Source organism: Betta splendens, chromosome 7 (genome assembly GCF_900634795.4).
Source record: "Betta splendens chromosome 7, fBetSpl5.4, whole genome shotgun sequence".
In the NCBI taxonomy this organism is placed as follows: domain Eukaryota; kingdom Metazoa; phylum Chordata; class Actinopteri; order Anabantiformes; family Osphronemidae; genus Betta; species Betta splendens.
Genome location: NC_040887.2, coordinates 4,564,457 through 4,588,871, shown reverse-complemented (window position 1 = coordinate 4,588,871; position 24,415 = coordinate 4,564,457). Strand labels below are relative to the sequence as shown.

General features: G+C 50.0%; 2 protein-coding genes across 5 annotated transcripts in view; one reads left to right on the top strand and one right to left on the bottom strand.

Annotated features, from left to right (window-relative positions):
- lrp1ab (low density lipoprotein receptor-related protein 1Ab) overlaps positions 1-24,415 on the bottom strand; it is a 64,387-nt gene that overhangs the window by 15,118 nt on the left and 24,854 nt on the right. For 2 of the 4 annotated variants that reach the window (XM_029157402.3, XM_029157404.3), the window contains exons 7-42: positions 21,904-22,066; positions 21,295-21,517; positions 20,745-20,934; positions 20,506-20,649; positions 20,137-20,373; positions 19,808-19,988; positions 19,292-19,514; positions 19,023-19,212; positions 18,796-18,918; positions 18,509-18,649; positions 18,054-18,179; positions 17,695-17,811; positions 17,533-17,613; positions 17,294-17,461; positions 16,303-16,485; positions 15,984-16,181; positions 15,569-15,814; positions 15,246-15,443; positions 14,178-14,382; positions 13,930-14,094; positions 13,532-13,776; positions 12,910-13,041; positions 12,597-12,824; positions 12,326-12,500; positions 12,134-12,228; positions 11,903-12,052; positions 11,628-11,768; positions 11,334-11,462; positions 11,133-11,264; positions 10,882-11,016; positions 10,651-10,780; positions 10,443-10,569; positions 9,974-10,125; positions 9,725-9,849; positions 9,202-9,576; positions 101-290 (exon numbers count right to left, since the gene is read on the bottom strand). In XM_029157402.3, coding sequence (XP_029013235.1) covers positions 101-290; positions 9,202-9,576; positions 9,725-9,849; positions 9,974-10,125; positions 10,443-10,569; positions 10,651-10,780; positions 10,882-11,016; positions 11,133-11,264; positions 11,334-11,462; positions 11,628-11,768; positions 11,903-12,052; positions 12,134-12,228; positions 12,326-12,500; positions 12,597-12,824; positions 12,910-13,041; positions 13,532-13,776; positions 13,930-14,094; positions 14,178-14,382; positions 15,246-15,443; positions 15,569-15,814; positions 15,984-16,181; positions 16,303-16,485; positions 17,294-17,461; positions 17,533-17,613; positions 17,695-17,811; positions 18,054-18,179; positions 18,509-18,649; positions 18,796-18,918; positions 19,023-19,212; positions 19,292-19,514; positions 19,808-19,988; positions 20,137-20,373; positions 20,506-20,649; positions 20,745-20,934; positions 21,295-21,517; positions 21,904-22,066 — 6,163 coding nt within the window. The remainder of the gene's footprint in view (positions 1-100; positions 291-9,201; positions 9,577-9,724; positions 9,850-9,973; positions 10,126-10,442; positions 10,570-10,650; positions 10,781-10,881; positions 11,017-11,132; positions 11,265-11,333; positions 11,463-11,627; positions 11,769-11,902; positions 12,053-12,133; positions 12,229-12,325; positions 12,501-12,596; positions 12,825-12,909; positions 13,042-13,531; positions 13,777-13,929; positions 14,095-14,177; positions 14,383-15,245; positions 15,444-15,568; positions 15,815-15,983; positions 16,182-16,302; positions 16,486-17,293; positions 17,462-17,532; positions 17,614-17,694; positions 17,812-18,053; positions 18,180-18,508; positions 18,650-18,795; positions 18,919-19,022; positions 19,213-19,291; positions 19,515-19,807; positions 19,989-20,136; positions 20,374-20,505; positions 20,650-20,744; positions 20,935-21,294; positions 21,518-21,903; positions 22,067-24,415) is intronic. The other 2 variants (XM_029157403.3, XM_029157405.3) reach the window with 1 other exon arrangement.
- Positions 7,546-9,191, top strand: LOC114859345 (galanin receptor type 3-like). Its single transcript, XM_029157412.2, has one exon. It carries the CDS (start codon positions 7,546-7,548, stop codon positions 8,575-8,577), a length of 1,032 nt encoding a protein of 343 aa, XP_029013245.1. The 3' UTR covers positions 8,578-9,191.

The window sequence follows — 24,415 nt, the reverse complement described above, 5'->3', positions numbered from 1 at the left end:
CACAGCTTTACAGAGGTGGAACAGAAGCTGGTGGAACTTAAAGAACTAATATTAGAACTGGACCCTCGATACAGAACAAGGTTCGCTACTAATGACTCACTCCTGACACTCGTCCAGGACAAAGGCTCTGGGGTGGTCGTCTCCAGACATAGTGACCACCGTGTTGCGATTATAGGCCACAGAGCGGTTCTGGTTCACAGTGTGACGAGTGATGGTGGAGGTTGTGTAACTAGTCCAGTAGAGTGTGTCCCAGCCACGATGATACGCCAGACCCTCCACGGACCCAACATCTGGGGAACAGACAAGGAAGAAGGTGGCATGGGGAAGATATTTTGGACACAATCAAAGCTTTAGGATAAAAAAAAGGCTTAGGAAGAAAAAATTACTCTTAATGAAGACATATATAATCTCTCAGGGGAAAGTGGAAGATATAATGAGGACTTTTAGTGAGAATTCAACAAATTGTCATGATTCATGTTACGTGTCACATCCTGTTTTATTTTGTTAACTTCCTGTCACGCTCCGGTTCTCATCATCCACACCTGTTGCTAATTAGTAATCAGCACCTGTACTTAACCTCCACCTCTCACCCACACCAGTCGCCAGATTGTTAGTTCATGTACTCTTTCCAGCATTCTATTGTAGCCATTCGTGATTTGACCGTGACCGCCTCGACCTTTGATTCTTGCCTGAACCCTGTTGATCCCGCAACCTGTGAAAGACCTGTGCCTGATAATCTGACCGTGAGTTTTTGCCTGAACCTTGTCTGTACTGTCGCCAAGTCTGCTCGTGTACCGAACCCTGCCTGGACCTTGATTCTGAGATTGCCTGCTCCTTTGTATATTGCCTACTGGAACGTACTGTGTTTGACCTGGACTGCCTGACTCTGATTCACCGAATAAACCTGCACTTAATCACATCTGTGTTTCTGCGCCGTGCATGTGGGTCCGACACCTGCCCAAGCCTGACAGAACAATCTGGCCAGAAATGGACTCCGCCGGTGCAGAGAACCTCCGTGCTCAGCTCATGGCTCAGGAGCAGCGCGCAGCAGAGCAGGAGGAGAAAACCAACGCCGCTCTCCAGAGATTGGCCGAGTATGTTTTGCGACAGGAGACGGCGATGGCAGGATTAACTGAGGCAATGAATCGCCTGACCCAGAGCTCGACGGGAGAGACGAGACCGACCCCGAGCGCCACTGCCGCGGCAGCGCCCCTGGCAGCAGCGGTTTCCATGGCCGTCGCTCCAGACGCCAGGCTAGGCGCCCCGCTACGGTTCTCTGGTGAGTCAGGAGACTGTCGAGCATTTCTCACACAGTGTGAGATTCATTTTGAACTGCATTCACCCGCGTTTCCCTCGGAGCGCGCTCGGGTGGCATACGCTATTTCGCACCTGACGGGGGACGCGGAAGCATGGGCGACAGCGGAGTGGCAAAACGGCTCTTCCTGCGTGTGCACCTTCGCCGCCTTCGCCACCGCATTGAAACAGATCTTCCAGGAAGTCACCCCGGGACGCGAAGCGGCTCAGCGGCTGGTTAATATTCGACAGGGCGGCAGACCGACGGCGAAGTACGCAATCGAGTTCCGCACGCTAGCCGCAGAAGCCGGCTGGGACGCCACCGCACTGGGTGATGTATTTATCCGCGGACTCTCTCGGCGAGTCAAGGACGGCTTGGCAGCGAGGGATTTGCCCAGCAGTTTGGACGCTCTGATCGCCCTGGCGATACAAATTGACCGCAGGCTGGGGAGCAACGAACGGGAGCACCACCGAGAGGAAAGCCTGCGGGAGAACCGTCGACTTCGCACCACGAGCCCCAGGAGGGGGCAGCGTGAGCCTGGCGGTCAGTCCGTTCCTCGGAACCCGGAAGTGGGACCGCAGCCAGAGGAACCGATGCAGATCGGCCGCGCACGGCTGTCAGAGGAGGAGAAGCGACGCCGACGCTCCCATGGACTGTGTTTGTATTGCGGTCAGGCCGGGCATCTTGCCCTGCGCTGTCCACTAAAAGACATGGCTCATCGCTAGCACGGAGGGTAGCGGTGAGCCGAACAATTTTAGGTAGCGCCTCCGCTCGCTCATTGCCTACGGTAACACTAGTCTCCAGTACCCGATCCGTCCAGCAGGCGGTCCTCATTGACTCCGGAGCTGATGCCAGTCTGATGGACGCCGGACTGGTGGAGCGACTGGGCATCGCGGCCATTCCCTTGGCGTCTCCCGTGGAAACGGCCGCGCTGGACGGACGACGGCTCTGGAGAGTCACGCATCGAACTGAACCGGTAATAATGACTTTTTCTGACACGCACACCGAGAAAATCACGTTTTTGGTCGTGGAGTCGTGCTACCACCCGGTGGTACTGGGCCACACGTGGTTGAGGCTACACAACCCCACACTGGATTGGCGCAAGGGGGAGGTGAGCCGATGGGATTCAGACTGTATGAACACTTGCTTTCAGCCCGCAGTCTCCCAACAGGCACCTGCAGGGGCGACGGCGACAATCGGTGAGGAGATCGAGCAGGCCGATCTGACGGGAGTCCCCGATTGCTACCACGACCTTCGCGCTGTGTTTAGCAAGGTCCGTGCGACCTCCCTTCCGCCCCACCGAAAGCATGACTGCGCGATCAACCTGCGCCCAGGGACCACGCCTCCCAAGGGGAGGTTGTATCAGCTTTCTCCCAAGGAAACCCGGGCCATGAAGGAATATCTGGACTCCGCGCTGGCCTCGGGTATCATTCGTCCCTCATCCTCTCCTGCAGGCGCAGGTTTCTTCTTTGTGGGGAAGAAGGACGGTTCCCTGCGGCCCTGCATTGATTACCGGGGCCTCAATGACATCACTGTAAGAGACTCCTACCCTCTTCCCTTATTATCCTCCGCGTTCGAGTTGCTAGCAGGAGCTACTCACTTTACCAAGTTGGACCTCCGTAACGCCTACCACCTGGTTCGGATCCGAGAGGGGGACGAATGGAAGACGGCCTTCAATACCCCGAATGGACACTATGAGTACCTCGTCATGCCCTTTGGTCTGACCAACGCGCCAGCGGTCTTCCAGGCGTTTGTAAATGAGGTACTCGGCCCCATGATAAATGACTTTGTCTTTGTATACCTTGATGATATCCTGGTCTTTTCCCGCTCCGAGGAGGAGCACATTGCTCATGTCCGCCAGGTCCTCAGGAAATTACTGGAACACCGATTATATGTTAAGGCAGAAAAGTGTGAGTTCCATGCAGACCAGGTCTCGTTTTTAGGATTTATCGTCAGCAGGGACAAGATCGAAATGGACCCAGCCAAGACCCAGGCAGTTCAGGAGTGGCCGGTCCCACAGAGCAGGAAGGAGGTGCAGCGCTTCCTAGGATTTGCCAACTTTTACAGAAAGTTCATCAGGAGGTTCAGCAGCATTGCCGCTCCATTGCACGCACTAACCTCATGTAAGACTGCTTTTCAGTGGACAGGCGAGGCAGAGGAGGCGTTTCAACGTTTGAAACGCAGTTTCGTCACGGCACCCGTGCTGCGGATGCCCGACCCACAGCGGCAGTTCGTGGTGGAGGTCGACGCGTCCAACTCCGGAGTCGGGGCCGTGCTGTCCCAGAGGGATCCCACGGACGGTAGGATCCACCCATGTGCCTTCATGTCCCGCAAGCTATCTCCCGCGGAGCGGAATTACGACATCGGGGACCGAGAACTGCTCGCGGTAAAGGTATCCCTAGAGGAGTGGAGACACTGGCTGGAGGGGGCAGACCAGCCTTTCCTAGTATATACAGATCATAAGAACCTTGAGTACCTGAGAACGGCGAAGCGGCTGAACTCACGCCAGGCCCGATGGGCACTGTTCTTCAGTCGCTTCAATTTTCACTTGTCGTACCGTCCTGGATCCAAGAATGTGAAACCTGACGTTCTGTCTCGTCTGCATGACGCGCAGCAGGAACCAGCAGAACCTGAGTCCATCCTACCGCCGGGATGTCTGGTGGGGGCAGTCACCTGGTCGGTGGAGCGTCGGGTACGGGAGGCCAACCGCGACCGTCCGGTCCCACGCGGCGCCCCGCCCAACCGGCTGTTCGTGCCACCCGACCTCAGGGGAGAGGTCATCCAGTGGGCTCACGCCTCACTAGTAAGTGGACACCCCGGGGTGGCTGGCACTCTGTTTAGGCTGGGGGAGAGGTTCTGGTGGCCGACGGTGAAGAAGGACGTCCAGGAATACGTCGCCGCATGCCCCACGTGTGCCATGGGCAAGGCGTCGCATCAGCGACCGGCCGGTCTGCTGCGTCCTCTGCCGGTGCCGCACCGCCCCTGGTCACACCTAGCCCTGGATTTCGTCACCGGCCTACCACCCTCCCAGGGGAAGACAGTCGTCATGACGGTGGTAGACCGCTTCTCCAGGTTAGCCCACTTTATATCCCGACCCAAGTTGCCGTCAGCCAAGGCTACGGCCCAAGCCATGCTCGAGCATGTTTTTAAACTCCACGGCTTCCCCTCAGACATTGTGTCGGACCGAGGGCCCCAGTTCGTCTCGCGATTTTGGCGAGAGTTCTGTTCTCTCCTAGGGGCTGAAGTTAGCTTATCGTCAGGGTACCACCCCGAGTCCAATGGACAGGCCGAACGGGCCAATCAGCAGTTGGAGGTAGGATTGCGGCTCCTCGCCTCCAGAAACCCGGGGTCATGGGCCAGCAAACTCGTGTGGGTGGAGTTCGCCCACAACACGCTGCCCTGCGCCTCCACCGGACTGACCCCGTTTCAGTGCGCCTATGGGTTCCAGCCGCCATTATTTCCGGCTTCGGAGGAAGAGGTCCGCGTCCCGTCGGCGCACGCCCTGGTCCAGCGTTGCCGTCGCACATGGTTGCAGGCACGGCGCACCATGTTGCGGGCACGGGACCAGTACAAGCGGGCGGCCGACCGTAAGCGGATACCGGGCCCAGAATACAAGGTGGGCGATCAGGTCTGGTTGTCCACCAGAGACCTCAGGTTGCAGGCCCAGACCCGTAAGTTGACTCCGAAATTCATTGGTCCATATACGATATCGCAAATTATTAATCCTGTTTCTGTGAGGCTCTCATTGCCCAGGACAATGAAGATCCACCCCACATTCCACATCAGCCGCCTCAAGCCCTATCGATCGTGCCCCATGGTTCCTCCACATCAACCGCCTCCTCCTCCTCGGATCGTGGACGGAGGGCCTGTCTACACGGTTCGGGACCTCCGCGACTGCAGACGTCGGGGGCGGGGCTTCCAGTATCTGGTCGACTGGGAGGGCTACGGGCCGGACGAACGCTCTTGGGTGCCGGCCCGGGACATACTGGACAAGTCCCTTATCAGAGACTTTCATGCAACACATCCTGAGGCCCCGTCCCCGGACGGGATGGGGCAACACAGCCACGGCTCTGCGGACGAGGAGGATTCCGGCGCTGGACCCTCCTCCTGATGTCCTCCCTCCTCCCACCCTGCTTCATCGCCCGGGCGAGGGGGGGTGATTCGAGCCCTCCTCCTGTTTCCTCCCTCCACCCGCCCTGGGCGGAGGGGGGAGGGGCTCGTTGGCGCCGTGGAAGACGCCATAGGGGGGGGGGTACTGTCATGATTCATGTTACGTGTCACATCCTGTTTTATTTTGTTAACTTCCTGTCACGCTCCGGTTCTCATCATCCACACCTGTTGCTAATTAGTAATCAGCACCTGTACTTAACCTCCACCTCTCACCCACACCAGTCGCCAGATTGTTAGTTCATGTACTCTTTCCAGCATTCTATTGTAGCCATTCGTGTTTTGACCGTGACCGCCTCGACCTTTGATTCTTGCCTGAACCCTGTTGATCCCGCAACCTGTGAAAGACCTGTGCCTGATAATCTGACCGTGAGTTTTTGCCTGATCCTTGTCTGTACTGTCGCCAAGTCTGCTCGTGTACCGAACCCTGCCTGGACCTTGATTCTGAGATTGCCTGCTCCTTTGTATATTGCCTACTGGAACGTACTGTGTTTGACCTGGACTGCCTGACTCTGATTCACCGAATAAACCTGCACTTAATCACATCTGTGTTTCTGCGCCGTGCATGTGGGTCCGACACCTGCCCAAGCCTGACACAAATCATTAATCACTGCCATAGTAGTAACATATTGTCCCAAAGGTCTGTGAGATGTTGTTAAAGAGGTGTTGGAGGCTTTCCTCATTTTCCAGCGTTAAAACAGAAACGCTGCCACACAGATCTGACTGTCTACCGCTCCTGTTGCTGCTGGAGCCTGTATCATGCGTGCTCATACAAATACACGTTGTCCTGGAAAGAAAACGTCCACTGGAACAGCTTGAGTCACTCCAGGGACACAAACCGGGATGAAGCCATCAGCCATAAATGCATAGCACCATGGAAAAGGACGCCGTACAGCATTTATGACCATGCACCTAACAATAAAAGCCCGAAGTCTGCACGTAGCTGTGTGTTCCTTTACTGAAAGTCAACAATTCCTCCAACGGCCGACTGAGACGAATAACAAAGCCACACAATCAGCGATGATCACAAATTGGAGTGGGAAGAAGAAATGAAAGTCTGTGTTGTCTCATGAAATGCAGTGTCCCCTCCCCTCGCCTCCCTCAGCTCAGCCCCTATTTACTGTGCAAATAATAGAGCGCCTGCTGCAAAGACCAGTCCCACTCGGCGCAGAGGCACCGGCGACATGCTGCTACTCAAGTGACTTCTCAGGAGGAAGCAGGCTGTGTTGCTGTTTATTTTGATCACATGTGGCTGAGTCCAGCGGTGGCCAGTCTCTGAAGAGCGTGTATCTGGACAACGTGATGACCACTTAACATCAAGTAGCATTGACTGTTTTTAAGTGGAATACCGGTCAGCGGCTACTGGGATCAAATTGTTTCTAAAAAAAAAAAAAAAAAAAATCAATACAGCCACAGAAGAACTGCTGCACTGACACCTCTGTGGTTTTGACTCAAACTGCTCCTCCATGGACCACAGGAGATGGTGATGTAGCCAAGGAACAGCCAAGGCCCGAGGACTGCTCTGTAAGGCCACACTCAGACCTTTTTCAGTGTAAGAGATGTTATTGTTAAGTGTATTGTGCGTGTGTTTTGTGACTGTTTTATCGTTTCCAGAAAAGGAAAGTGCCCTATTTGGTGCCCTGTTGTTTTCTTCAAGTTACAAAGCCAAGAAAACATATATTTAAAGGGATTTGGTCAGATAGAGCAGGAGCAAGTAGCAGATTCAGTGTTTACTTCCCGGAAAACACAAGCAAACAATGATGCGTGGTATGTTTACGGTTTACAGCCTCAAGATGCTCAAAATAAACTGCACGATGCTCTTTGTTGCTCCTCTATTTTCCTGCGACAGCTCCGACTAAATGAAATATACTTTACTGACGCGTCAGCTGACCAGTTTATCCTTAAGTGGTAACTAATTGCTATCACTGTGGGAGTAGCGGTCTTAATGCCATGTGGACATGCCTGAGACTAATACAAATTAAAACATCAGCTGGAGCCAATGGATGCATAACCCATCCCTTTAAACATGCTGATCTAATGCTTCACATTAATAGGCCATAAACCTATTCTCTCCACAGACTCGCATGGAGACAGAGGAGCAGCAGGGAAACGGCAGCGATGTCAGTGAAACAACCCGAGACGAGGCCTTCTTTAAAGCCATGGTTCCCGTGCTGGATGGGCTGATTCTGCTGACCGGGCTCGTGGGCCAGGCGCTGGTCATCAGCATCCTTACAGGCAGAAGGAGGAGAGCCAGTCGGCCGCCGCTGACGGACACTCTGCTGCTGGCTCTCAGCGCCGCCGACCTGCTGCTGCTGCTCTGCCTGCCCTTCCACACCTCCGCCATCGCCCTGGGCCTCTGGCCGTTCGGCAGCTTCATGTGCAAAGCCGTGAGCTTCATGGGCGTGGCCTGCTCGTCCGCCTCCGTGTTCACGCTGGCGGCTTTGGCGGTGACGCGCTACCTCACCGTGGTGCACCCCGCCTGGACGTACCGCACCAAGATGTGCAGGCACATGAAGCTGGCGGTGGCGCTGCTCTGGGTCGCCGCGGCGGCGCTGGCGGCGCCGCAGTTCGCCTTCCGGACGCTGACGGTGTCCAGCGCCGTGTACTGCTTCGCCTTCCTGTCGGACCTGAGCCAGCTGGTCTACGGCGTGGCCCTCTTCCTGTTCAGCTTCGCTTTACCACTGGGTGTCATTGTGCTGATGTACACTAAGATCTACTGCTTTCTTCGCCACGCGCTGCTGCCGGGAAACGCCTCCCAGCTCGAACGCTACCAGAGCCAAGTCACTCACACGTCGGCGCTACTGGTCCTGGTCTTCACCCTCCTCTGGTTGCCCTCCTACGCCCTCATGTTCTCCTTCATTGGAAGAACCATAACGAGCTCACCTGGCTACAACACCTTCGCTATTCTGGCCAGACTGCTGGCGTCCTCGGTAGCGGTGGTAAATCCGATATTGTACGGCCTGATGTCACGGAAGTTTAGACGAGACTTGTTGAACGTGGGAAGAGAACGCTGGACATGGTGCAAAGGCTGTGTGACTGGTTGCCTCCATGTGATGAGCAGGGACATGGTTCAGCCCTTTGAGCTGGACACAAGCTCAGAGAGAGGCCAAAACTGAGTCTAACCATGGAATGTGCGTCACATATTTTAGATGTTGTGTATTTTCTCTTATATTTTTTATTTGTTGTCTATTTTATAATTCCCACTTAATCTGAATGTAACAGTTTGTAAACATACAAACCAATTGCTTTGTGTAACAAAAAATAATGTTTTTTTAGCATTGTTTTAGTCCATGGCTTTTAAATGCAAATGTTTTTTTTTATTCTGGATGAAATTCTGCCACTTTCCCTTGAATCATTTAAAAAGAGCAGGACTTAAAGGCCTCTTCAGTGCTGAGCGAAGCACGGCCTGTGTGTTTGTGTGTGTTTTCTACCAGTCGGTCTCCTCTAGTTAAGGAGCTGCAGCTGTGTGTACATCACAGTGGATCCTCCTGGGTGCTTGTGTTGTCAAAATGTGTGATGATGGCTGTTTACAGAGCCGAGGGGCCGAGGGACGACATTCAATTATTAATGGAGATGCTAAAAGACACGGGACCCACCAGGCAACAAAGCCGTAATTCAGTATATGTCTACAGACCCAGGGAGGAGAAAGCTGCGGCTGCAGTGATGAGTGATGGTTAGTGCAGTTCTGTGGCATTTCTGAGGTTCGAAGCGTTTAGTGTGACTGACGACTGCGTACTTACTGTCCACCACTATCTTGCGGTCTGTGCCGTTATCGCTGATCTGCTGGATGTTGCCGAAGTGGATGTCGCTGAAGAAGATGCGGTTGGCTCCCTTCCCCCCGCCGCCGTGGTAGTCGAAGCTGAGGGCGATGACGTTTTTCATGTGGTTGGCGTCCTCGAACGGCTTTATGGGCGCGTTCAGGTTGGTCTCGTTGGACAGGTGGATGCTCTTCAGGATGGTGCGCTCCGAGTACAGCAGGTAGCCGTCGTAGTCGCGGCAGCTGCGGCTGTCCTCCGCCAGCCTGCCGTGTGCACAGGCGCAGGTGCGCTGGCTGTTGCCGCGGTACAGACACAGCTGTTCACAGCCACCATTGTTGTCTTTGCAGATGTTGGTGCCTGCGGAGGGGGACACGTTCGTGCTTAATAGCGAGTCTGGTTAAGCACCATTACATCAATTCCCAAGAGGGTTAATGACTAAATGAGGTAGTTCTGCCGAGGTTTAGAGTTAAAGGTAATTAAGAGACTGCACATTGTCTATTCCTACCTTGTTGTCTGGCCCGGTTAAACACTTTGATGTCTTTCAGTTGTACACCAATGCCTGTTCTGAGCTGCACAGCATCTGTAGCGTTGTCTTTGCTGCCTCTCTTAATGGAGCCATTGGCATGAGTCCTAAACACAATACATCAACGAACATTAAACTGCAATGCAATTGCTCATAAAATTAAAAGCTGCCGTGCATTAAAAGGCATTTGCATTTTAAACAGGACACAAAAAACGTATCCACTTCACCGACCTGTCGCTCCAGTAAATATATTCCTCAAAAACAGACACAGCAAACATGTCCATGTTATTGTTGGCCAGCACCAGCTCTCTGTTCTCCCCGGTCTCCAGGTTGATGCGTTCAATCTTGTCTGTTCTGGCATCACACCAATACAGCAGACCCTCCTGTAGAGAAGAAAGAATACTGGCGATTCTCGGGGGAAGGACACATCTTCGGAACGGATACAATTTAAAAATGACTTGGCAGGGGGCATTTATGTAACCAAAACCCCACGATGCTCCGTTTCTCTAAAACTACAGTTGGTGGAAGTGATATAGCCATCATAATCCTTCTGTAGCTACAACTGTGAACAGGCCAAACTAAAATTGTTCTTAATGTGATGAATACATTAGAAACTCAGTTAATTTTATGACCAATTCATGCAAAAAACGTAGTGTTGTGTACTAAGTGTAAGTGTTGTGATGACAGCTGTGATACACACCTCGTAGTCAATAGAAATTCCATTGGGCCAACTGATGCTTACGTTCACCAAGACCAGCCTCTCGGAGCCGTCCAACCGTGAACGTTCGATACGGGGGTACTGACCCCATTCAGTCCAGAACAGATAGCTGCCCAAAGGGACACAGCAGACATTTAAACACACGTTTTAGATCCCGCTGTAGGAGTAAACAGGTGAAAGGACGTCTTACCCTTTCACCGGATGGACGGTGATGGCTCGAGGTTTATCCAGTCCCTGGGAAATGACAACGTAGCGGAAGGAGCCATTAAGTCTGGCCACCTCAATCACATCGAAGCCCTGGTCGGTCCAGTAAATGTTTTCTATAAAGGTAGAGGCACTGATATCAGCTATATCCATCCTAACCTGGGTTTTTAGAATAAAATCTTGATGGATCTGGATTTACGATTAGTCTTAACCAGACCTGCTATCCAGTCAACAGTGATGCCTTCCACCCTGCCAATGCCATTGGTCACCACATCCTCTCTCCAGGTCTGATCTCGCTTCGCCCTGCTGATGGTGCTCAAGCCCATATCCACCCAGTAGATGGTATCATTCTCTGAAAAGGAAATCACCTTTACTGTCATTGTGGAAATGACTAGAACAATGACTCCTCTTTTTAAAATGTCACTCAGGTGGCGCCATTTGATACCAGATGTCCTCAGTCTCACTCACCAGCATGAAAGTCGATGCCGACTGCCAGAGAAGTGCCAGACACTGGCACCAAGGCGTCAGATTTGTCTGCTGGGTCAAGTGGAATTCCTCGGATTCCCTCATGAACAGAGTAAAGCAGGAACGAGCCCATACCTGCTCAGAGAAGGCGCATGGAGGAGACTGTACAGTATATGTGACTGCAGCTGAGAAGCAGTGTCTTACCTTCACAAGACTGCTGTCCTCTCTTGAGGCTGTACCCAGCGGTACACATGCAGGCCCTGGTTGTTGGTGAGGTGGGTAGACAAAGCTGAGAGCAGTCACCGTTGTTGTTACTGCACAGGTTGATACCTGCTAAAAGAAAAGAAGAAAATCAGTGAAGCTGAGGATGACGGACTGGAGGAACAATAATAGCAAATATGGCACAGTAGGAAAGCTAAGTGCATTTTATTTAAAGTGCCAATTGTGCCTAACTGTATAAACATTTTGCCTCTTGCTGTAGTTCTAGGCATATCTTACCTTTCTGCACATCCTCGTCGTAGATCCTCATATGCATCACAGGTGAGGTGTTGTTTCGCAAAACCTTCCAGTTTCCTCCATCCTTCTTGTCACATGTCCCTATCCGGTCAGTTCCCTGGTCTGCCCACCATAGCTTGTCTCCTACAGTGATAGAATATGATTCATACATTTGTGTGTTAGGACTAGCTACTGATCTAGTGAAAATATAAGAAGCAGTTGGCGTGTAACACAAATCAGAAGATTCATTAGCAGCAGTCTTATCTCCTCGATCTTACCCATAATAGCCAGTGCCGTGGCCTTGGTAAGTTTGCCTTTTACACCTTCCAGGATCTCCAGCTTAGACCCATCCAGCTGACACCGGTTAATGGTGCTGTTTTTTGAGCTGATCCAGTACAGTTGCTCTTTTTCATAGTCAATAGAGAGGCCTGAGTGGAGAGAACCACACATATCATGTTTACACACCTTGTAAAGGTAAAACACTGAGTATTTCTGAAATGTCTTCTCACCAACTGGTCCTTTTTGATCGGTGAAAAGCGTGGTGTGGTTGGTGCCATCCATGTTGGCCATGCTTATGCTGTCACCATCAGTCCAGTACAGTTTCCTAAGAAGATATATAAGCAGGTTGGTGTCTGGACTAGAACAGATTAATCACAGTACAACACATAAAAGGAAGAAGCAGGATGAGATTAGTTACTTACCCCAATAGAGGGTGCAACACCAGGCAGTGGGGCTTGTCTAAACCCTGGATGACAGCATTCTTGAAAGATCCATCTAGTCTTGCTACATTGATCTGCTTCTTATTGGCATCATAGCTGGTCCAGAAGAGGTTTCTGGACACCCAGTCTACCGCCAACCCATTGGCATTAGGAAGGTCTGGGTGAGGGGTGTCAAAAAAGGAAACAGTTAGTTTCCTGGCCATGAACAATTTCCTACTGAAAATATATTGATTACATGATTAAATCAACTAACCAGCAGACACAACAGTCTCCACCCCTGTGCCATTTATAAACGCTCTCTTGATGGTCTGTGTTCGGACGTCGGACCAGTAGATGCGATGCTCCACAGCATCGTAGTCGACCACGGTCACATTGTCTATGTCCGGCACAGTGAAGGAGATGATGTAGTTGTAATAAGGGTTGTCGATGTCTACGCCTCGAATCTCAATCTGACGAGCATAAAGGAGGAACTTGCGGGACTCTGAAAATAAATAAACAAAGTGGGTTTAAGGTTAAAAGGTTAAAGGTGTGCTTTCATGTCTGTGGCGAACAGTCTCTATTCCAACCTTTGCAGGTTCGCTTGTCTGGCTGTAACTTCATCAGGTGAGGACAGGCGCAGGAGAAGGACTGATTGAAGTTGATGAGACAGAGGTGGGAGCATGGACCTTTACCGTCCTCGGTGGCGCATGGGTTGGGAGCTAAATGACACAAAGGGTGATTCAGCTATGTAGTGAATACCAGAAAGACAGTCAAAAAGGGAGTTTGAATTAATTAACCAATGTAAGTATAAAATTATTATTTAGCTATTTCTTTACATCCACTAAAACTGTAAATCAGTGGAAAGTGAGAATGAGAAAAATATGCTGTTTGTCATGTATATGCTGTCAACACAGCTTGCTGTCATGGGCATTTATTGCAGCTGTCAGTCAGCTTTTCCTGCCTCCAATTACAGGCCCCAGTGCCTGTCTGGTGCCCACAACCCTTTGCATCTTGCAAAAACTGTCTACTAAACATCTAGTCATACGCTGTCAATCATGTGTGTCACCAAGTTCCACATTTGTGTCTCTGGAGGAGAGTTTTAGTTCCCACTGTGCACAAGCACACGTCAAACAGTCAAGCGATGTTTACTGATATCTGTGTTTGTATCTCTCTGCTAATGTGTAAAGTGCTTCCTGAAGTGCTGCCTACCCTCAGGCTGCCTGGATGGGTGATACACCTGTAAGTCAAAGGGCTGTGTGTTGGTGCGCTGCACCACAGTGACGTTGTGTCCGGTCCATTTGTTGGCTTTGGCCAGAGTGTTTGTCCTCCAGTCGGTCCAGTAGACCTCGCCTCCGTACATGGTGACGGCAAACGGGTGGGACAAGTATTCATGACCCCGCAGCACTTCAATCAGCCCAGAGCCGTCGTACATAGCAGAGTAGATGGCATCCGACCTGGAGAAGTAGAAATAAAATGTGTGTGAGCTTGGAAATATAAAAACTTAAATAAATCGTTCCTTTCGTTTTTGTATAGGCTGATCAACGAAAGACAATAATGTAATGTAATAAGGGAGTAGTGCAGTATAGGAGCTCTGTAAAATCAGCTACCTGGCATCAATCCAGACGATGCGTCTTTCCATGTAGTCCACTGTGAGTCCGTTGGGCCAGCCGCCGTTGCCGGTCTCCCTATGGATGGTGTGTCTGCCTTCACCGCTCATTGATGCTGCCTCGATTCTGGGCAAACTGGCATCCCAGTCTGTCCAAAATAGAATGCTGCCAACGGAGGAGGAAACATTGAGGCAGCATTAACACAGACATAAGGGAATACGTCACGTGATCTACTGAATGTCTCCTACCCATCACGAGGGTCGAGGGCGATGGCGCGGGGATGTTCCACCTCCCCAGCCAGCAGGGTGGTTCTCATGGTCCCGTCCAGTTTGGCCACTTCAATCTGGTCCAGATTGCTCTCCACCCAGTAGATGTTTCCTGCTATCCAGTCCACAGCCAGACCCTCTGGAGTAGCCAGTCCATATTGGATCACAACTTCAAAACTGGTCAGAGCTAAAAGACACAGCAACAGTGGGAATTAAAACAAGCCTGGAGTTTGGTCCTTTATTACGCAATGAATGAACCCCAGATTTCCCTTGGCTTTTACGATTTCCCAGAAACAACTGGCTCTCGTGCAAAAGCAAAATATGTGATCATGTCTGGCTGAGGGTGATCAGACCAGTTCTTCACAAGTGCTTCCAGTACCAATGTGAAGGAACTGTACAGGCCTTTCTGACTCCTGACATAAAGCGCTGCTGGAGTTATGGTCACCTTCCTGTGTGCATGTGTGGGTACAGGTGCGTTTTATACATTTGGGCACTGACCAGTGCACTGCAACAACTTTGGAGGTGCATGAATGGCTTCATTATCACACAGCAGGATCTGATTAATGAGTTGGTCACAAAATTTTGAGGGAGAAGTTGTGGAGCTGGGAACTGGAGCCACTGTGTGTTGTGCCTCCTGCTACCTCTGTGTCCTGGCTGCAGTCACGCACAGTGAAAACTGAGACAAATGCGAGGAGACAAAGCCTTCCGTACGCCCCCCAAGTGTTGTCCTGGGAACACAACCTTGATTGGCAAGGAGGCCTGGGATGTTGGAGCAGGAAATGCTGACAATGACCTGGGAGATTTATTCAGGGTCACAGACCATCAGTGCTGACCACAGTCTCCTTCTAAAGACATTTGGCTTTGGAATAAAGTCCAGTGGCTGTATTTGCTCAAGTTCCATGAAAAGCCCAAACATGATTCGCTACGATAGATGAAACAAAGCACGTACTAGGAACATGCATACCAAAAGATCACAATAACAGCGGCTGCACCATTCCACCACTTCGTGTATCGCTTAGCTTGACCTCAGCTTACAGAAAGCTGCCTCACCTCCATTGTCAGACAGTTTCCCACGGTAGATCTTGTCTTCCACTACATCAGTCCAGTACAGGGTGCTCTGGTTGAGGTGAAAGTCCAGGGCAATAGTGTTTCTCAGTCCTGGTACCAGCACACTGAACTCCCCCTTGTGCAGCTCAATCCTTCTGATCTCATTACGGTTGGAGAAGATGATGAAAGGCTTGAATGGATCTAAAGGCAAACATTTTAGTTAGAATAGTCAACAGAGTCAGGGGTTAAGTTATGAAGCTATTTGCTGGTCCTGGATCTGCTGCCTGAATGCTATAATCATCCACAAAGTCTCTACGTATTCTCACCAGTGCTTTTGCAGCTCTCCATGTCACCCTCAAGCTCCCAGCCCTTGTAACAGGAACACTTGACGCTGGATTTCTCCTGCTCGCACTTCTGGCTACACTTGAGGTGTCTGGCACAGAAGCTCTGGATCTGGCAGGTCTTGTTGTCAGCTCCCAGCTCCATGCCCAAGGGACAGGAGCACATGAAGCCCTCTCCAGGAATGATGCTGCAGTTGTGACTACAACCGCCATTGTCCAATGCACACAAGTCTGCAGTAAAGAGAGAGGAAACTTTGTATCAGACTAAACAGGTGTATATAGTGTTTGTGGCATTTTTAAGATCAATACAGAGCCTTCAAAACAGAAGATTCTGGCACTGGTACAGTTTTTGCAGTGCTTCCTGTGCAGAAAGGTATTTAAATATAAAGAATTCCTTTACCACAAAGTTTCTCATCGGAGCCATCTGGACAGTCGTCAGTGCCATCGCACAGCTTTTCCGCAGGCAGACAGATGGAGTCGTTGGTGGCACACATGTGGTGAGACAACTTGCACACCAACGCCTCGCAGTTGTCCTCATCTGAATTGTCCTCGCAGTCGCTGTCTCCGTCGCACACCCAGGCCTTGCTTATGCAGCGAGCTAACATGACCAGGGCGACGCAACACAAAAGAGGTCAAACTCACAAAGCTCGTCTTCAGGTGATATTGTTGTTGTAAGTTGGATCACTGCTCCTCCCCTGGTGTTGGAGGGGAACCCTTACCAGAATCTCTGCAGCTGAACTTGACTGCGGGGTCACATGTGTGCGTGACACCCTCACAGTTGTTCTCGTCGCTCAGGTCCATACAGTCTGTGTCGCCATCACAGCGCCAGCGCATGGGAATGCACAGGCCGTCCATCCGACACTGGAACTCATCCACGTGGCAGCCGCCTGGAGGACGGGTGGCTGCAGAGAAGACAGCAGAAGACGCACGTAAAAAAGGCAGAAAAGGACCTGGGTGGTTGTTTTCTTAACAACCTGACACAGAGCCAAGAAGAACAACAATGACACAGTGATCTCGGAGTGATGTCACTGGCAGAAGAATCACTGATGAGGCGCCTCATGGAAAAGGTCAGCAAATAGCTTGACCAAAGCAGGAAATGGGCCAGCAAGTAATACATTACATTCAGACAGGGACAGGGATAGTTTAACGTTTGGATTTCGGTTAATGACTTCCAGACAGTAAAAGAGAACGAACAAACACACACGCTGAGCCAGACACAGATTGCTCATTAGACCAACAGGTCTTGCTGGGCCCGATTCTGCATGCTGAGACCTGACAGCAGTTGGCTGCGTTTCTGCACGGATCAGACTTCACATACAACATCGGAACACACGCGGCGTACGTGAGCGATTGCTTCCATGCAGATCAGCAGCTTAGAAAAGAGAAGCACGTAACGAGAGACGGTTCAACAGGTACAATTCAATGTTCCACACCAGCCACTAGCATGTCCAGTCATCCTGGTGACGAATCTTTGCCACTTGCAGGAAACCAGTTTAATTCTTACGTAATCACATCCTGAGGGGATTTACTGTAAATGATAGGTGGAGGATAGGGCAGGCAAAGACATGACAAGCCCAGGAAACAGGACAGGGGGGAGGAAAAGCCAGACTTCCTCATGACAAGCTCTTGACAATTAAAATATCAACATGCAAACATAGTGAAATAAAATATATAGTTTAGTAGATTATTATGGGCTGTATGGTTCCCCACCCTGGTTGGTACAGTTGGCGTGAGTTTCATCACTGTAGTCTCCACAGTCGTTGTCGCCGTCACAGGTCCAGTATTCTGGGATGCAGCGGCCACTGTTACATTTGAACTGGACGCTGGAGCAGGAGTGGCTGCAGCCGGCTTCATCGCTGTTGTCCCCGCAGTCGTTGTCTGTACACGACACAACAGACCTCAGTCAAAAGGCGAAACCTGAAGGCGAAGCCTCGGCAGATGATACGCACCGTTGTCACAGCGCCAGTTGATGTTGATGCAGCGGCCATTGGCACAGGTGAACTGGGTCAGCGGGAAGCAGGTTGGGTAAGCTGGGAGGAGAAGCCATGTATTAATGAAAAGAACCTCTGTTTAAGTGAAAACAACCACACGAACTAGCAGGAAGCACTCACCACAGGAGTCTGTCTCATCAGAGCGGTCTCCACAGTCATCGTCCAGGTCGCATTTCCAGGAGATAGGGATGCAGCGCCCACTGGCACAGGGGTACTGGTTTGGTGGGCATGTGCGAGCTGGCAGGAGAAAAACCACAATGGGCTATAAAAAGTTCTCCTTTATTTAACGATATCTCTCGCTCAGCTTTGAAGCTTAGATTAACATCACAGCTAAAGAAGGCCTGCACCTCACAGACCAACGCCTAAAAATAGCTAGAGCCCCAAAAATTGTCCACTCACTGTAGTCAAGTGAAAGTCACTATATTTCAGAAAGTCTGAATTGCTCTAAAAAGCACAACGAGCTCCAACATTGTAGATACCAGAACATGTCGTGTTGGATTCGTCTTCATCGTTGCCACAGTCATTGTCTCCATCACACAGCCAGCGCAGTGGGATGCAGCGGTTGTTCTGGCATTTGAATCGGTCAGCTGGGCAGGTGTGCTGGTCTGAGAAAGAAAAACACAAAACCAGTATAGTTTAGTCCTAATTTTTAAAAAACATCCGCCACAGCACTTGACTTATGCTTCTGTATTTGATATCATCCAGCTGCATAATCCTGTAATCCCTTAAGTACAACATGGTAGTGAAAAGTAGAGCATCAAAAACAAATACGAGTCTCTGACTCTCACTGCCTGATGAGAAAGCGGCCAGAGAAATTACAGCCACATGCACAGACGGACACAACTTCGGAAACGCCTGTCACTTGGTCTCAGCTCAGAGACTTTTTGTTATTCCGTGTTGCTGCGTAACCATAACAATCAGGCGGCACACTTACGACACAGGTCAGGTGACTCATCGCTGTTGTCCAGACAATCGTTGTCCCCATCGCATTTCCAGCGCTCTTGGATGCAGCGGTTGTTCTTGCAGGCGAACTCCCCTGGCTGGCACTGGGGCGGAGGCACGTAGGAGGGGTTGACTGGAGATGAGATCAGGGGTCGCAGCAGAAACAGATGGGCCATTGAGACAACAACGAGGCACCACAAACAAAAAGCCTCGGTGTCAGTTTCAGTCTTTCAGGAAACTAAAATGTTGCTATGCTCTGCTGGAACTTTGCCCGCGTACCTTTGCAGGTGACATTGTCCACATCCAGGATTTGGTCGTCAGCACATGCGCAGGACCTGCCGTGAGGGACAGCAAGGCACAGGCTGCTACAGCCGCCATTATTATACCGGCATTTGTTGGTGCCTGTTAAAATGAAAACACAAGACCGATTGAAGACAGGAATTACATGAATCTGGATCCTAATTTCATACTTTAATGTCATTTAAATCTGGACATTGCAGACGAACCTTGCTGCTGGTGTGCATCGTACACTCTGATCTCAAAGATAGGAGGCCTCTCATTGCGGAGTAATGTGACCGTCTTAGTGGCCTGGTCCAGTTTATAGATGCTTCCTCCACGGTACTCATTCCAAAAGAGGAAATGCTTGTAGTGACATATGCCGAAAGCGTGGTTAAGCTCCTGGCCCTCGTACACCACCTGTTGACGGACAGCAGAGATTTGAATCCTTCCTGTCAATTCACATTGGCCTCTAAACATATTCCACGTCCTCACCAACCTTGCGCTCAGTGGTGTTAAGGTAAACCAACTCAATCCGGTCGTAGTACGCATCCACCCAGTACAGGATGCCCTGGGGAATGTCCAGACTCAACCCGTTCGGCCACAGCACTGTCTTGCTGGTTAGAAAAACCTGATGATGTGAACCGTCCATCCAAGCTTTCTTGATCTTGCCTCGGTTGCTCTCCGTGGGATCTTCCTCCCAGTCAGTCCAGTACATCCATCTGGAAGGCGAGAGGAGATATTGCTAAGTTGAAAAGGAATGCGAGATGAAAACATCTTGTGGGGGCTGAACGTGTCAAAATAAAGGCTTGACTTTTCAGGCTCCCCAGTAAACAAAGGGGCTTTTCCAGATAAGTCCCCTGAAAACTCACCAATGTTACCACAGAGCACAACAACAATCTACACAAGCAACACAGGCACCAACTACCATCCTCTCCCACTGCTGCACCAAAATATTGTAGCTGTATAGTCAAACTATCTTTAATGAGGAAACCCCCCCCCCCCAGTTTCTCACCCATTCTGTGGGTCAACCACAATGGCACGAGGATGACTCATCTTTCCCTCAATTAGAGTCTTGCGGGTCTGTGAAGCCTTCTCCAGCTTGGCAACACTGATAGTCTTCTTAGGACCATCGTCTGTCCAGTAGAGATTACCGCCAATCCAGTCTACGGCTATGCCCTCCACTGTGTGGATGCCTGAGATAAGCAAAAGCCGGCGTGAAAAATTCAGGATAATGAAGAGAAATTCTACTAAATCCCGACTACTGGTCATAGTAGTTAGACACTGTTTGATTAGTAGCAATAGTAACCAGACTCCTGCATAAAGGTATCCTTTAATCCTTACCCTCTTTCAGTATGGTATCTCTCTCTGTGCCGTCTATCTTCTGCCGGCCTATAATGTAGCTGGTGGCGTCAGCGAAGTAGATGAATTCACTGGCAGCGTGAAAATCCAAAGCTCTGGGGTTCATCAGGTTCTCTATGGGTATCATGTACTCATCAGGCACCTTAGCATTCATGTCCATGCCTCTGATGATTCCAGGACGACCTTTGCCGTACACCAAAAACAACTCGTGCTCTGGTTCTATAGACAGACGAAAAACACGTCAGGTCTATTATAACCACCTTTACTGTCATCATCCATTACGTCTGCTAAAACTAATGGGATACGGATTGTCTTTGTCAAACCATTTTTGCCCTCAGTCTTGATACTTACTCTTGCAGGACTTGCCATCGTTGCCCAGGCTGAACCCAGAGCGGCAGCGGCAGGTACGGGTCTTGTGGCTGTTGCTCAGCAGACAGATGTCAGAACAACCTCCAGGATTCTGAAACTGGTCCAGCGCACATGCATGACTGCGCACTAAGAGAGGAGGAGGAACAAACACAACACTCTTGTAAGCGTAAATGTTTTGAAGGGACAGGGATCAGATGAGTCAGCTAAGCCGTGACTTGCACCTTGAGGTTGCCTCCTCTGGTGGTACACGTGCAGCGCGGCTCCGCGGTCTACTCGCGTCACCACCTGGAAGTCGGAGCTGTTGAAGCGGTTCACTCGGATCACGCTCGTCTTGGGGTTGAGGTTGCCTTCGTCCGAGTTCGTGGCATACAGGTAGTTCTCAAATACAGTCAGTCCGTACAGGTGCTCAATCTGTAGTGTGAAATATTTAAAAAAATAAAACGATGAGAAAGAGGCGAACAACATTTACATTCTTTTCTAGCGTGAGAAAGACGTATGGGCTGGGTTCCCATTACCTCCCCCTAGCTCTCTGTCACACACAGGCACAAACACTACCTCCCATCCACTCTCCTGATTTCATTAAGATCATTACTCCTCTATAAGCGCGAGCCAAGATTCACAGGGGACACACTAATATGTTTAGAGAAGCGCCAGCCAGGAAAATAAAACTCTTTAAGTAATATCAATCAAGGCAATGAAAAGGACCTATCGCTAGACGGGGCAGACCGTCTACAGTCAGATACATCTATGCGTCGATGCTTCAAACCTCACCAGCAGACCCTGGATGATGGTGTGTCGGTTTTTGCCCTCATAGTCGACCACTTCAATGTAGTCCAGGTAGGCGTCAGCCCAGTACACCAGCCGGTTGACCAGGTCCAGGGTGATGCCATGCGGGAAGACGATCTTACTGTCCACCAGTTTGGTGCGGTTCTGCCCATCCATGTCGCAGCGGTCCACTCTTGGTGTAGTCCCATAGTCTGTGAAGAATAATTTGCTGTAGCAGAAAAAGACGGGGAAACGGGTTAGGAAAGATAAAGATGGTGTAAGAGACAAGACCATTGAATTAAAGAAAGGAAAAGAGTCCGTTTAGTAATTTCATTAACTCGTTATAAGGGATTTAATTTTATTTTTGTCTGAAGGGGAACTGAAAGTTTGGACAAAGGAAGTTGATGGGATACTGTTTTGTCTGTGCCAGGAACCTAAAACAGTGAACTAGACTTCATAAAGAGTTCATGCTCCAGTACTTGTCTAGGTTTCATTAGGTTTCCAGCTGGAGGAAGTGTCAGCATGTTGTCTGATCACAAGATTTTCCCCTGAGCCGTTGCTAAAAATGTACTTTAGGGTTCCTTTAGGTCAAGAAGCCTGAAGGGAAGTACCCACCCCATAGTTGGGTCCAAGGCGATGCCTTTAGGGTTGTACAGCTCTTGGTCCAGCAGGGTCACACATGTCTGGCCGTTCTTGTTGCAGACAAACACCCGGTCGTCCACATCGTCCACAAAGTAGAAGTTTCCGGTCAGCCAGTCAATAGCCATCTGCTCCACATCTGGGGGGAACAGAGCAGACTCATAGAAAACAGACCTTCAGACGAGTCATTTGTTAGTATGATTTCTATTTTGTTTACAGAAAACTTTAAACAGAGTGTCAGTTACCAGCGTGTGATAGGACAGCGCACAGAATTCAACAAAGATGGGACAACACACATCAGAAGAGAAAAATAAGGCTACAGCATCACTGCTACTCACTGAAACTGCTGTAACTGCTTTGTGAACCTATTTATTCAGCTTTACTATTTTGCTGATGGAGGCTTCCATAGTATACACACTCCCAGGAATACAGATTTAACAGCTAGTACTCATAACATTTACAGCATGACCCCCTGGGGAGTCTCAGCTGTAGGAAGGAGTGGGTGAGGTCCTAGGACACAGCCAGACCCAGCTGTGGGCATGAGGGCGGTGAGCTTGAAGATACATACATTCTTGTGTTTTAACAGCTGCTACAGCACTTCCTTTGCAAACAGCACCACGCAGGCGTCGCACTAACACACTTACTATCAAAGTGACCACAGGTGTCTTTGCACTTGATTAAGAGGGGGGCTCGATGCTGGGAACAGGTGTGGGCCATACAGTATACCACTGACAGAAAGCCTTCTGTCATCCTGTCCCAAACATTTGCACTGGAGCCAACAACAACAACTACCACGCTGCTCACAGTGAGATTCAAAGTCAGGTCCAGGGCACATATACATCACACAGGCCCCAGTGTAGAAACCGACCCAACCCACCTCCCAAACACACAGACCTTCAAAAGGCCTACGTGGGATTTGCAGTATAGAACAACAGCCAAATTGGGAGAGAAAATGAGAAACCGTGGGAGGGGACTGGATCAGGGGTCAGACAAGAAACACAGAACATTAAGTACTGACACCCCACAACGCTGGAAATATTTACTGAAAACTGGCAATGGTAGTCGCCATAACTCTAAATATATGACCTTTAAAAAAAATGAGACTCTTAAGAAAAGAAAGGGAGTGAAAACAGTGCAGGATTTCACAAAAAACAGACCTAAAATTCTGACAAAGAAAAAAGTTTGTCACGGAGCTGTGTCAACAGTGATACTCCCACTGGTGTCAGCTCGAAAGCCATGCTTCTCCAAAGTCATCCAGCTGGAAGCCTCGCCGCACAAGGCATTGATTAGACTCATAAAGAATAGAGAGCGAGTTGTGCAATCCTGTGACTATTGCGTTGTGTAACAGCCCCAAACTGGTGAAGCCCCTAATCCAGAGAGCCAGCCAGTCTACTGACGTCCGCGCTCATTCAGTTTCTGGTAAGTGGAAAGTTTGCTGGGAAACTGAAAGAACCCACCAATTCTCTCCGTTTAACAGCCCTGCCCTCACAGCCCCGGCTCACTTCCTGCCCCCGACACCTGCCAGCTCACACTCTTCTGAGGAAAAATATCGCAAACCGGGGAGGTCGTACTGCCGACACACACGCTCTCCACAGGGAGCACAGATATTTACATACAGGGCCACAGCCAATTAACTTCTTCACACTAGCGCCTACACTCTAAAGAGCAGTACTTTAATGTTATTTCCCCCATTTCTAAGTATGAGGGAGTATTACTACAATGTATTTATGCCTGAGCATAAAAGAGGAGATTTCTATATGGCTACATGTGCCATGTTAATCTATGCAGAAATCCTCTATTTTACCTCTCAAGAGATCAGTTTTAAAACTTAGGTAATACATTGGCACATGACCTCTATTTAAAAGACAGCAAACCCAGGCAGCCCACTGCCAAATCCTGCAATGCAGAGAGCGAACACCATGTTAGCCATGTGTTATTAGGTAGAATTTATTAAGAACAAATGCAAGAAAGACACAGAAAGGAGTACTGAATGCTGGGCACATGACGGCCCCCTGTGGAGTTCCACTTGGGGGGTGTAGAGGATGATCCGGTAGACTCTACTTTTCTTTTATCATCTCAGTTGAGGAACCGCACATGCACACACGGCAGGTCACATCTGGAACCCTCGTCTACATGTTCATTCCTCTCCCTCAGGATCCAACAAGCTATAAATCTTCCCCTGCATGAACCTCTACATGTTTAGCTCAATGCTCTCCCCACCTCCAGTCCAAAACATCTATGGTCAATCCCACTGTTTGAAATATTTTTTAGCACTGCACCTGAGCCCTGCTCGATAACAGCAAAACCTGGAGAAAACTGTAAACGACCCAACTTTCACTTTAAAGCTAAAGTAGTAAATGGCTTTGACTGATCTTAAATCTACTTCTGCATTTCTTATCACAGTTGAAAGTCATTACATCAATCAATCACAATTCAACTGCCGTTACAAAGAAAATGTTCCTCCTGTTCACTCCCTCTGTGACTCATG

Bases quoted from the DNA above. Each gene is read 5' to 3' on its own strand.
- LOC114859345 (XM_029157412.2), top strand. From the start codon at position 7,546: ATGGAGACAGAGGAGCAGCAGGGAAACGGCAGCGATGTCAGTGAAACA.